The sequence below is a fragment of the Amia ocellicauda genome, chromosome 1, assembly GCF_036373705.1.
Source record: "Amia ocellicauda isolate fAmiCal2 chromosome 1, fAmiCal2.hap1, whole genome shotgun sequence".
Lineage (NCBI taxonomy): Eukaryota > Metazoa > Chordata > Actinopteri > Amiiformes > Amiidae > Amia > Amia ocellicauda.
The window spans coordinates 60944403-60957467 of record NC_089850.1 but is presented as its reverse complement, the minus strand read 5'-3'; the positions used below and the strand labels follow the sequence as shown (position 1 = coordinate 60957467).

The 13065-nt window shown below is 45.4% G+C and overlaps 5 protein-coding genes across 5 annotated transcripts; 3 read left to right on the top strand and 2 right to left on the bottom strand.

Annotated features, from left to right (window-relative positions):
* The first annotated feature begins 2514 nt into the window (after positions 1-2514).
* LOC136756300 (histone H1-like) lies at positions 2515-3220 on the top strand. The gene has a single exon (XM_066712312.1). The coding sequence runs from the start codon at positions 2536-2538 to the stop codon at positions 3163-3165; it is 630 nt and encodes a 209-aa protein (XP_066568409.1). The 5' UTR covers positions 2515-2535; the 3' UTR covers positions 3166-3220.
* A 1005-nt stretch (positions 3221-4225) lies between these two features.
* On the top strand, positions 4226-4694 carry LOC136756504 (histone H2A-like). The gene has a single exon (XM_066712326.1). It carries the CDS (start codon positions 4264-4266, stop codon positions 4645-4647), a length of 384 nt encoding a protein of 127 aa, XP_066568423.1. The 5' UTR covers positions 4226-4263; the 3' UTR covers positions 4648-4694.
* Positions 4695-5608: 914 nt separating this feature from the next.
* On the top strand, positions 5609-6114 carry LOC136756455 (histone H3). The gene has a single exon (XM_066712323.1). The coding sequence runs from the start codon at positions 5643-5645 to the stop codon at positions 6051-6053; it is 411 nt and encodes a 136-aa protein (XP_066568420.1). The 5' UTR covers positions 5609-5642; the 3' UTR covers positions 6054-6114.
* A 771-nt stretch (positions 6115-6885) lies between these two features.
* Positions 6886-7371, bottom strand: LOC136756632 (histone H2B). Its single transcript, XM_066712335.1, has one exon. It carries the CDS (start codon positions 7313-7315, stop codon positions 6941-6943), a length of 375 nt encoding a protein of 124 aa, XP_066568432.1. The 5' UTR covers positions 7316-7371; the 3' UTR covers positions 6886-6940.
* A 995-nt stretch (positions 7372-8366) lies between these two features.
* On the bottom strand, positions 8367-8760 carry LOC136756762 (histone H4). Its single transcript, XM_066712344.1, has one exon. The coding sequence runs from the start codon at positions 8727-8729 to the stop codon at positions 8418-8420; it is 312 nt and encodes a 103-aa protein (XP_066568441.1). The 5' UTR covers positions 8730-8760; the 3' UTR covers positions 8367-8417.
* Between the last annotated feature and the right edge of the window lie 4305 nt (positions 8761-13065).

Here is a 13065-nt window from a genome sequence, read left to right as displayed (position 1 = left end):
AACGTGCACTGAAATGTCTTTTAAGTTTGTCATTTACCCATATTTCTTGTGAACGCAATTTCTCAATTCTGAAATTCATTCATTTATGAAATGTTTGCTCTACTTAGATATTCACCTTCACTCATCTGATGGTTGAAATATGCATAGTCTGACTCCTTAAAGGCAGCAGTAGCAGTCATAGTCAACTCAACTCAGCAACAGTCAGGCACCTCAACTCTGCAGCAGTCAGTTTAATGCCAGAGAAGAGAGTACTGTATGCATTATTGTTATTATTATTATATTTTTTTGTGTAATACTGTCCGAAGCAAAACATTTTCTTTAAAAGACTTTGGGAGTTGCAGGCCTTCGTGTTGGTTTTGTTTATGGTGGTTTTTGTAAGCTATGTGGTTTTCATTTCCAATATTCTAGCGATTGTTTCAGAAAAGTGGCCTATGCTTGTATACTAGCATCCTGGCCTGTGACCCAGCCAGTCCGCCCCTGGTGCCAGGAAAAAATTAACCGTTAAGGTCTATTCACATTGGACGCGACAGGTGCAAGCGATGTGACAGTTTAATAATAATAATAATAATAATAACAATAATAATAATAATAATAATAATAATAATAATAATAATAATAAACATAAGAAAGTATTCCAAGGAAGATGATGAAGTAATATTAATGTTGGCAATATGTTTAAGGTAAATTGTGTAATTAAGAATATCATATAGGCAGCGTATAATAAGCTATATGGGCATATAAAGTAATATTCGATATATAAACGTACGAACTGAGTTAAGACCGATACAGGTCTGTAGAGTTATAGATATAGGCAACCCCTGTCTAAAGTGATGTACTTGCAATCTTTACTAGTATTATATTAGTTGTGTAGAAGTGACTGTATATTTCAAATAAAATGTTTATGCTTAGACTATTATTTTCATAACAAGAACATGACTTTATTATTACAGTTTTGATTATGATACATGCAGATATTTTTACACTTAATTTGTGGAAGGATATGTTGTACATGTCAATCATAGGTTCAAATGTAGAACCTTAATCTCAATATTTTTCTAATACAATGAGTATAGGTAATTAAATCCAATAAACATTTATAAAATATGTAGAGTCTGGAGTCTGTCAATTTTGATCTAACTGAAAACTATCTATACCATATAATATTTTAATAATTGATCTATCAAACATAATTTATCTGAACTAAAAAAACAACTAACTAAATAACAACTTAATCTAATTCAATTCATCAAACCGATCGAATATGACTACATGGGAACACATTTGAAAAAGTTCTATAAAACAACTATATTATAAATGATGCTATAAAACTAAAATATGAGGCATTATTAAATAATATTAATGCGAATCAGGCTAAACATTATAGTCTACATACTATATACCTTACATATGCTAAATACGAAATAATGACTGGGTGAACACAAGTAACAAATCTAACCATAACATCTAAAGTGTATATCAAAAATCTACATGAAAACAAAAAAAGTTTTGAGTAAGGGAACCCACACAGAGCCCAACTGGGACCCACAGAACCCAGTAAAAAAAACATCTAAACCCCAGCTGAGCCCAGCCTAACCAGCTACAACCCACTTGGGGCCCGGTTGCGTGTGGTTCTGCTGTTTTGACAATTCATTTGTCATTTCTATTATATTTATCACAACTGGATTTTAACCTTAATTTTCAGCATTTCAAACAAACAAACAAACAAACAAACAAACAAACAACAACAACAACAAAACCCGGGCGTGCTGGCTGGGTTTAAACATAGTGTGACTCGTTTCTGTTGGACCGCAGAACTGAGACCGACGCCAGTCTGGGAGAAGCCGATCCTGTTCAAATGCAACAGTTTAAATGTACTACAAATACAGTTTAATGCGCTACTGGTTTATATTCTTTACCAGTTCAACTCTCAATCACATTCTTTACATATGTGTTTGCTAAATGATACAGTATCTCGCAGTGGTAGCAGAGAGGTGTTCATCTTAGGAGTCGTATATGTGACCGTCCGGGCGAGTTGTGCCGTGTGTTATCTGCACTTCACAAACAGCCATTTCATTACTCTATTGTAATCGTGTCAGATTTTATACCGGCTTCGGCTGATTCATCAGGGCCTCGGCTTCATAGCGAGGGGGCATTGTCAATGTTTAAGGAGGGTTTTAGTGACTTTAATTGGGGAAAATACGAGGAAGTCCGATCGAGGCGCCTGCGTTTGGAGGCAGTTTTGGAAAGTGTTCGGACTCTGGTTGAAAAACACCTCATGGTTATAATCGAAACCCAATTTATGACCGACTAACAGGGGGACCTCTTTGCAAGTACAGCGTGTGTAGCTAGTTTCTCGTCTTCTCTCGCCCAGTTTTCGCCGTTTTTCTGCCAGGAGAAAACACAAATCCGAGCGGCTGTGCGCCCAGGAGAAGCTGCGCGCCTGTGGTTGAGTCTACACGGTTCTCATGTGCTGTATAAGTTCCGCCCCTCTGCGCTGCGGCTCCACAGTCCGACTCGCTCGACACAGACACACAAATGGCAGAAGAAGTGGCTCCAGCTCCCGCCGCCGCGCCGGCCAAGGCGCCCAAGAAGAAGTCCGCCGCCAAGCCCAAGAAGGCCGGCCCCAGCGTGGGAGACCTGATCGTCAAAGCCGTGTCCGCTTCCAAGGAGAGAACTGGCGTCTCCCTGGCCGCCCTCAAGAAAGCCCTGGCTGCCGGCGGCTACGACGTGGAGAAGAACAACTCCCGCGTCAAGGTCGCAGTCAAGAGCCTGGTGACCAAGGGCGCTCTGGTGCAGGTTAAGGGCACCGGCGCTTCGGGCTCCTTCAAGCTCAACAAGCAGCAGGCGGAGGCCAAGAAGAAGCAGCCCGCCAAGAAGGCCGCCTCTACACCCAAGAAGCCAGCGGCCAAGAAACCCGCCGCGGCTAAGAAGCCCAAGAAGCCGGCAGCGAAGAAGCCAGCGGCCGCCAAGAAGTCTCCCAAGAAAGCCAAGAAGCCCGCGGCGGCTAAGAAGGCGACCAAGAGCCCCAAGAAAGCCGCTAAGAAGCCGGCGGCGCCCAAGAAGGCCACCAAGAGCCCCAAGAAAGCCAAGGCGGCCAAGCCCAAGGTCGCCAAGCCCAAAACCGTCAAGCCGAAAGCCAAGAAAGCGGCTCCGAAGAAGAAGTGAAGGAATTGACTCCGACTCTACCCGCCTCGACCCCAACGGCTCTTCTAAGAGCCACCACTACTTCTTAACAGCGTTTTTCCATTTCTGTATCCAGTCTGTTCAATTGTCCACGAATTAGGTTCCTTGCCATAGCCCCCCACGTTGTGAACGTGTGTACAGGGCTTGTGAAGCACGGTGGTGTGAACGGGGCGGCGTGTCCTGCTCCGCTCCTGCAGCAGTCTCTCTCTCGGTGACGGGGCGAGTCACAGCGCAGCCGGCTGACTGACAGGGCGGGCTGTTGGCATGGGGTCGAGCGCAGTGCGCTGGGGCTGCTTCGGCGTTTTCCCAAGGGTACAGAGCATTATTTACATGAGTGTCAACATAATGTGCCCCCTCCGAAATTGTGCAGCCAAATGCTGATGATCGATGTAATATTGCAATATCATGCAGACCTATATTATTATTCAATACTAAAATACTCCACGGCATGTCAGGATGAAATGTGACGTCACATCGCATCTTCAGTGAACCGTCATTACCCGTGTTGAGCTGCTCTGACAGGTGTTTGTCTTGAAATGAGAGACGCGCAACTGCAGCTGCAAGTTTGAACTGCACCGGTTATGAAGGGTCTGCGACCCTCACTGATTTCATGTGTCAGGATGGGTTCCTTAGTCATACCAACAATAGTGCTGGGGATTATACAGATATAAATTGTTAGCAAGTATTGGTACATGATTCTATTATACCCAATTCATATCGAAATACTACTGTCCAAACAGACATGTACAATTTCGCATACAGTTCAAATGGGACCCTAAATCACTGACTGGTTGTGAATGAAATGCTGACGGCTCTGCTCCGCCTGCTCTCTACAGTAAAGCTGCTGCTTCATCCTAAAGCGCAGGAGACCCGCTCCCGCCCCCTACTCCCGCTGGAAACAGACATCTGAGACCTGCGAGCGGATTGGTTACAGCTCCTGTCGAGCGCGCCTCAATTCAGCTCTGTGAGTGGACGGATGGAAGAGGAAGAAAGAACCAATCCCAAGGAGAGGAGCGTCTATAAAACACAGGCAGCGTAGTTCTTCTGTATCCCATACTTGCTGTATCTGACCGTGCGATCATGAGTGGAAGAGGCAAAACCGGTGGCAAGCAGAGAGCGAAGGCCAAGACTCGCTCCTCCAGGGCTGGACTGCAGTTCCCAGTCGGCCGTGTCCACAGGCTGCTGCGGAAGGGAAACTATGCTCAGCGGGTCGGTGCTGGAGCCCCGGTCTACCTGGCCGCTGTGCTGGAGTATCTGACCGCCGAGATCCTGGAGCTGGCTGGCAACGCCGCCCGGGACAACAAGAAGACCCGCATCATCCCCCGGCACCTGCAGCTCGCCGTCCGCAACGACGAGGAGCTGAACAAGCTGCTGGGCGGCGTGACCATCGCCCAGGGCGGCGTGCTGCCCAACATCCAGGCCGTGCTGCTGCCCAAGAAGACCGAGAAGCCCGCCAAGAAGTAAAGACCCCACCGAGTGACCGAACCCCAACGGCTCTTTTAAGAGCCACCCACACTTTCCTAGAGGCACGGCCTTCCATTTGAAGTGATTATGAAATCGAGATTCATCTGTTGAAAGCACTTAAGTGAAGTAATTTAGTGTAAATCGATACAGTGGGTTGTAAGTTCGGTAGTTAAATTACTGATCCCTTTTATGCCAAGTGCTACTTTCTCATTTGAAAAGCACGATATATTGCACTAAATACATAATGTATGCGGTGATTGTTACACTAATTCAAAATAAGCAGTTTAAAATGTACTGCATCTGTTCTGCGAGTGGTGCTGTAACTACACGACTTGCTCGACCTATATTGATCAGGCTATACACACTTATTGAAGCCGTCTCCACTCCGTATTTCAAAGCCTGTCGTTTATTTTATTAACATAATGCGCAATCACACACGTATCGCCCTCATGAACTGTACACAGTTGAAATGAGTGCAACCACAACGAAGCCCCCATTATTGCATCGTCACACGCTGCCAGCAGCAATTATCTTTAGCTGTTAAATCTTAATAACCTTTCTACAGGGATTGGAATAAACAATCCAGGTGACTTCTTAAACGGAACAATGAAATATAGTTTATAATAAGATCATGTCTTAAATACAGGGGTACACATTCAACTTGTAACCTCATTTATTAAAGTATTAGATATGCGATAGTAATAGTCCCCATGCACTGATATCAGGCCGAATTAAACTAGTGTTGAAACGGCGGGAGGGAGAGAGCGAGGGGCAGTGAAACAGCCTGCTCGCTTAGGAGCTGTGGGGGGAGGAGACAGAACGCACTTACTAGCGCCTGAATTCAAAATGCCCAATCACTGCTTAGGATTCAAACTCTAACCAATCATCAGGCAGAATGAGGTTTAGCCAATAGCTCCAGGGTATTCCCTCTTTATAAAGCGTAGCGCCCGCTTTACTGTTTCATTTCTAGGTTGTTGCTTAGATATCGCTAAAGAATGGCCAGAACCAAGCAGACCGCGCGTAAGTCCACCGGCGGGAAGGCGCCGAGGAAGCAGCTGGCGACCAAAGCTGCCCGTAAGAGCGCCCCGGCCACCGGCGGAGTGAAGAAGCCTCACCGCTATAGGCCCGGCACTGTGGCTCTCCGGGAGATCCGCCGCTACCAGAAATCCACCGAGCTGCTGATCCGCAAGCTGCCCTTCCAGCGCCTGGTCCGAGAGATCGCCCAGGACTTCAAGACCGACCTGCGCTTCCAGAGCTCGGCCGTCATGGCTCTGCAGGAGGCCAGCGAGGCCTACCTGGTCGGCCTGTTCGAGGACACCAACCTGTGCGCCATCCACGCCAAGAGAGTCACCATCATGCCCAAGGACATCCAGCTGGCCCGCCGCATCCGCGGAGAGCGAGCCTAGACCCTGACACCCGAGGCAGTCACGCCCGGAGACACAACGGCTCTTTTCAGAGCCACACAAGTATTTCTTTAAAAGTAGATTCGCTTTTCCATTCCTGGTGCTTGGCTGTGTGGGTGCAAGCATAGACCTTTGGGGGGGAGAGTGCTTCCTTCCAACATTGTATTACTTCGGTCATGGTGCTCAATATGTCTATATTGAACGTGTAGATCCTATTTCACTCGAGTCATATTTGTACCCAGTTACTGAGAAACACATAAGCTAGATAGAGTGGGTTGTAATGGCTGTGACAAAAATGTACAAGGCCACTAGCGGCAATGCATATATTAACATTAAGTAGAACTAAATATGCAGATGAAAATAGTACTTTTGAAATTCAATCGTAAATCCTTAATCCTTAAAATGTGCTATATTACAATGGTAACATAAAATGGAAATTTGTGTCGGCTTAAATTGCGGCACACTTATACACACGCACAAATAAAACGATACAAACATAATTCCCAATTAAGTCCCTGTTAAACCAGCAACACACCCGCTCTCCCGTTAAAACACGGCTCAGGTTCTCGACACTTTGACCTCAAGGAGGATTCAACCTGCTGATGGAAAAATAACATGCATCTTTGTAACTACTTTTTAGTGCAAACGTAATTCAAATCGTCAACCAGTGATTGAAGCGATGAATTTAGAAGATGCCCGATTTCTCCTGACTGCGTGTTGATACAGACAAGTTAGAAATACTACGATTATCCTATAGTAATAAATAATACTATGGACTATTCCAGTTTAAAACCGGATAAAACCGAAACAGAACCAGAACCTCTTTCACAGACAGAGTGGGCGGCTCTTAAAAGAGCCTTTGGGTGTGGCGGGGTGGCGGCGGGTCCGGTCTACTTGGAGCTGGTGTACTTGGTGACGGCCTTGGTGCCCTCAGACACGGCGTGCTTGGCCAGCTCTCCGGGCAGCAGCAGCCGCACGGCGGTCTGGATCTCCCGGGAGGTGATGGTGGAGCGCTTGTTGTAGTGCGCCAGGCGGGAGGCCTCGCCGGCGATGCGCTCGAAGATGTCGTTGACGAACGAGTTCATGATGCCCATGGCCTTGGAAGAGATGCCGGTGTCCGGGTGCACCTGCTTCAGCACCTTGTACACGTAGATGGCGTAGCTCTCCTTCCTGGACTTTCGGCGCTTCTTACCGCCCTTCACCGCCGTCTTGGTCACGGCTTTCTTGGAGCCCTTCTTGGGCGCAGACTTGGCTGGTTCAGGCATGGTTTCAATTCACTGAGACTACAATGACACGAATACTTAAACTCGCGCAACAACCCCTATATTTATAGCAACCGTATGCAAATATGGTAGGTTTAAGATTGAAGACCGATTATTGGTTAGCGCCACTGGAATCATCATGATGGCCTCTGATTGGCTACACTTGTGCACCAATAGCAATTCTTGTGCCATTGTTAGCCAGACGGTGAGAGAAACTGGCTGAACAGAACCGGTTCAAACTGGTTCTCTGAAACACTTCTGTCGTAGAACAACAGTACAACACAATTCACGAAATAATTTGATATTTCGTAAGAAATGAACGATTTTAAAAACAATTCAAGCACTCAAGAGTAATCTATTGTGAAGATGTGTACCAACTGTCTCAGTTTTAAACTAATCGTAATATATAAGCAATATTACAAGCTTTGAAGTGGTCTAGCAAAAACATGTCCAATACATATATGCATTACATGTTTTCTTATTCAGGATTGATTGTCAGTCTTATCTCGACTTAATTGTAGGCGTCAAATAATTGTCACGGGGTTGTGAAGCGTAGAAACAGACGGGATTGTAATACATCCATGTTAAACGTGGAGGAGAGAAGAGCGACACAACCGTCAGGATTAACGAGGAAGCAGAAATGTAGACGGGCTGACTGGCGAGCCACTAATCCCACACATTTATATTACATGCGGGTGGGTAGATGACAACTTAAACATTGTATGGTTGTCTGGTTTAAAACGAATTAACAGTAAGATGTCAATGCTCAATTAGCGTTTACATTTGGAAGCTGCATTATACTTCAAACACAATTTCAATACCCCTGTCCGTCTAGAGACCGACGTCTGTATAGACTTCCGTCTTAATCCTGGTGATCTCTTGGCAAATGTAGTCGCAAATACGCTTGAACATCATAGTGAAATAAAGAGAAAAGCCCTGATAGGAAGATAAGCTTAAAACTTTGAATAGTGCTGTATACAGAGTAGCGCACATGTAAATGTACAGCAGGCATCACAGAAGTCAAAACAGACAAGCTCCTTAGCAGAAAGTGTGGGCGGCCCTTAGAAGGGCCTTTGTGTTTCGAGATGACCGGGCAGATTGTCGCTTAGCCTCCGAAACCGTACAGAGTGCGGCCCTGGCGCTTCAGCGCGTACACCACATCCATAGCGGTCACGGTCTTCCTCTTGGCGTGCTCGGTGTAGGTGACGGCATCACGGATCACATTCTCCAGGAACACCTTCAGCACTCCGCGGGTCTCCTCATAGATCAGCCCAGAGATACGCTTGACTCCGCCACGGCGAGCCAGGCGGCGAATAGCGGGCTTGGTGATTCCCTGGATGTTATCACGCAGCACTTTACGATGACGCTTTGCGCCTCCTTTACCGAGTCCTTTTCCACCCTTTCCTCTTCCAGACATCGTAGCTTCAACCCCTCTATGTTTATACTAGAGAATGAATAGAAATCAGTTGCGTGTGTTGTGTATTTCTACCGTTCATGCGGACCTGATTGAAACAAAGCGAATGTCAAAACGCGGCTGCAGTGCAGAGCCTCGTTCTGAGTTTGAATTTTAACCCCTTTTCTGCCGATTTAAAGCCCACCTCCTTTTCTGAAGCGGTTCATACATTTACATTATGCAATTTATGTTGTGTTTTCCATTTTGGCTCAGTTACGATTATTATTATTATTATTATTATTATTATTATTATTATTATTATTATTATTATTATTAACACCACACACTGTCTCTCTCACACAGAGAAGCCCCCTGAGTGCCAACAGCCCACCCAAGAGGGAAGAGCCCAGATGCAGGACTACATAATAATATTGAGATCTTTCTGTTCTTCGTGCTGCCTGGAGGAGAGGCAGTCATTAAGCCTGGGCCTGAAGTCGTGAACCCCCACAGTTTATTGTCCGCAATATTCCACTGCATGATTTTAAAGCTTTACGGAATCTACAGACTTCGTAAACTCAAGCAATCTACAGTTTAATAAATGTACAGTGTGTAAACTGCTTTGTAAACAACACGTTTACACAGAGTATACAACGATCTGCTTACCTTTTAGCTCTCCATGTGTATTTGTACAGCAGGTTTACATACTGTAAACTTTGTTTCACACTCAGTTTACAGAATAATGGAAGGCGTAAACGTCTGCTTCACAAATATATACATCGTCTTGAACCAAGCTTTTTTCAGATATTTCTGGGATGCACTAAAGAATAAGAAAGTATTCAAATTAATCAAGATCAAATTAAGGCATAAATGCATCCCATATACATTTGCTTTTTAATTTACAATATATCAGTATATGCATTTTGTTATTTAATTTTACTTTATAAGTCTAATCTTGCAATTATTTTATTATCCATCCTTCCCCATTGTTGTATTTTCAACTTCTTCAATCTATTAAATTATCCACATGCACTACACAATCTAAAGCCTATAGAGTCCCACCATCCACTGGGTCGACAGTTCCTCTGTGTTTAACTTTTATTAGATAAAGAAGTCTTAAATTGGCTATTCATAGATATTATTGATTGTTATGTGATTAATGTGTTTTGAGACAATCTGTAAGAGACTGTATTTGCATTTGTTTACATCTAACACAATTAAAAATAACTTTATGTTAATCTCTTTTCAGGTTCCTCAGCCACTCGGCCATTCTATTCTCTTTTTTCCTGGCTTCCGTTATCTCTTAAGTATATTTATATTGAATTAGGCACCTTGTTTTAAAGTGGGGTTAATGTTAACACATACAAAATTCACATACATGTTAAGTCAGCCACTATATACCATAGGTTTCACGGCTTCACCTGATCCTACCTCAGTTCACCACCAGAGGTCTCTCTACTACTAAATACTAATTCTAAACCCTGTCTCTCACATTCCCTAGCACCAGGAAGGCAGCACCCCCTCGGGAGACCTGGACCAGGACCCAGAGGGAGGAGTGTAGCCCACTGGAGCACTGAAGCCAGTCAGACCTCCTCACTGACACAAGCCCACTGGAACCTCCACCACCAGCAGGAGACCAGGCAAGGACTGGGCCTCGGTGTGCGGACTATGCCGGGCTGGCCTAGCAACCCCGACCAGCAGAGTGGGCCTCCTTCAATGAGGGAACACTGAACTTCCATCATCTGGATCAGGCTGGGATCATCCCCACCTGCCTCTAGTTTATTGTTCTTTTGTTTAGTTTATCTTTGCTTTGTGTTATTTGTTTTCTCTGCTTTATCTTGCCTCTCCCTGATCAGGAATTGCGGAGCGAAGCAGAGGAGACCAACCAGTCCTGAAACTACTCCGTCTGTATTTCATCCGCCTCCCTGGAGACAGTTAAGCAGCAATGGAGTTCCATACCCGTCGCCGCCTCTGTGTCAATGCAGTGCAGTTCACCTGGGAAGACGGAGGAGACCAGCAGATGTCGAGATTTCAGTTCAATAGGGAAGTATTGCATAAGGTTATGGGCTTTGCTCCCAAAGACCTAAACTGTCTGGTGAAGCTGCCACACAAAGAGACATCTTCCAGGTAAGTTTTGTTAATCATTACTTGCTAGAGGAGTGCTATAAGGTGTATAGAAGAGAAGTATAAGGACCTGGCGTGTTTCTCGATGATAATTCTGTCGGACATACGCTATAGAATAGTGACTGCAGTTTTTCTGTGAGACGGTCTCTGGCAAGGACGTGGAGGTCTGGCTCTCGAGGTTCAGTGAGCTCTCCACTAGAATAGATAAGGTGCTAGATGGGGACGGTGTGTGGGGGGGAGCGTGGCAGTGCCGGATCCGGTTGATCGGAGTGCAGAGAACCCAGAGAAGGTCTGCCACCTCCCCAGTACTATACAGATCGGAGAAGCTAGAGGGCTGGTCTACTATGATGGGATGCCAAAACTCTGCAGGCGGTGTCAGGGCCGAGACCACGTTGTTGCCAGGGCACAGCGGTGGTCTGCGGCAAGTGTAAGGGAGGTCACCTGACACATGCCGGCAGAGAAAAGATACTCTGCAACCTCTGTGGCTGTGAAGGCCACATTTATAAGAACTGCCCCCAGTCATATGCGAATAGTCGGGTCTCCCTTCTCACTAACTAGCAACTCTATTCCGGAATCTGAGTCGGAACAGGAGGGAGGCCCGGCACGGGAGGAGGAGGGAGAGGTAGAAGAACAGATATATGCCCTGGCTCCAGAACCTCCCCCTACTCCAAAGGAACTGCCCAAAGGATAGTGTAGCCGAGACCGCCTCGCAGGAGAGAGCCAGCCCTCCCTCCTGCTGCAACGGACCGGTCGTGAGGAAGAAAATCCTGCAACCGTTACAGCTGGAGGGTGAACTAGATCAGGTGCTGGCTCGTATAGAAAGAAAAGCAAAAGCCAGGAACATCGGCACAGGGGTCCAACAGGAGAGGAATCGTGAAACTGCCAGCGCAATTGAAGGGTGCCTCCTCTACCCACCTCGGAGATGTCACGGCGGCTTCAGCCAGCGGTGGAGGTAAGGGGGACAAAGGAGTGGCTGGCACACGGTCTCATCCTCCAGGGGTTCCATACCTGGAGGAGGGAGCCGTGGAAAAATGCATAGATGTTCGAGGGCCAGGGAGGAGCAGTTGACCGGACTGCCGAGAGAGAGATACCCCTACTCCCCCCTCCCTCTTGTTAAGAAGATTGATAGCTGAGGGGCTGAAAGCCCCCCCCCCCCCGCAATATGTCTGTTCTGGGGGTCTTTTGGCGCCTACCTCAGGGCTGCTCCTTGTCTCCTGAGGAGCAGAGCCCTACCTGGCATGCTGGTCTCAGTAGTACAGATGTGAGTGAAGCTTCCCATGTGCACCCGGACTGGCTCTCTCTCTCTCTCTCTCTGCAGGTCTGTGAGGAACCAAGATGCCGGCACCTAGGCGCGACCACGGCCTGCGGAGGAGGGAGTCAGGATATCAGAAACTGGGCCGGTCCGGAGTGAAGCACCAGCACTGGCAAGCAAAGGAACAACATCTCTATCAGGACTGGGAGGGCCTCCTCTGCAGAATTGATTGATATTTAAGTATTGGCTTTTAATTTTGAAAATGAAGACTGATCATTGTCTTTGTTTTAATTGTTTTTAAAGCACAAGGTTTTGAGTTGTTCCTTTTTTATGTTTATGGTTTGTCTGGTGTGTTGACCGTTTTAAATAACAGAAAAGATGGATTAGACCATTTTGTTTTAGAAATGTGTTTTAAAACAGATGCATTAGACAAAATAAAAAACAAAACATTGGATGTTTAGTTTTCCATTATAGCTATTTTGGCAGTTTGCCATATTTAACACTGTTTTGTTATTAATGCACTTTGAATTCACCTGTTTTAAAGGATTTTAAACGTTTTAGAAATTATTTTAGAATTGTATTTTAAAAAGATTCAAATCTTAAGTATTAAAACCTTTGTATGTTTTAATTTTGAAAATGTAAAATACTTTACCAAATAAATAGTATTTAGCTTGTCTTTGTAGCTTACCTGTATTATCTAGCTTGGATCGCTTTGTCTAGCCTGTTTGCTCAATCGATTGACCCTTGGACTGTTCCTGTTTTTGCCTTCTGGATTTCTCCTTCTCGGATTGTTTGCCTGTCTTTCATCTTATTATTGTAGTGAGCCTGCAATTGGATCCCTGAGATCATTACAGTAGGTTATCGAAGTCATGTAAAATTACAATCTTATATAGCCTGGTAGTGTAATGATTGCACACATTTTAAACAAAGTTTTCATAATTAGAAAAATGTAATTAAGCATTGTTTAAAAATGTTACTGTTGGTACA

Coding starts and splice junctions, on each gene's coding strand:
- LOC136756300 (XM_066712312.1), top strand. CDS start 2,536: ATGGCAGAAGAAGTGGCTCCAGCTCCCGCCGCCGCGCCGGCCAAGGCG.
- LOC136756504 (XM_066712326.1), top strand. CDS start 4,264: ATGAGTGGAAGAGGCAAAACCGGTGGCAAGCAGAGAGCGAAGGCCAAG.
- LOC136756455 (XM_066712323.1), top strand. CDS start 5,643: ATGGCCAGAACCAAGCAGACCGCGCGTAAGTCCACCGGCGGGAAGGCG.
- LOC136756632 (XM_066712335.1), bottom strand. CDS start 7,315: ATGCCTGAACCAGCCAAGTCTGCGCCCAAGAAGGGCTCCAAGAAAGCC.
- LOC136756762 (XM_066712344.1), bottom strand. CDS start 8,729: ATGTCTGGAAGAGGAAAGGGTGGAAAAGGACTCGGTAAAGGAGGCGCA.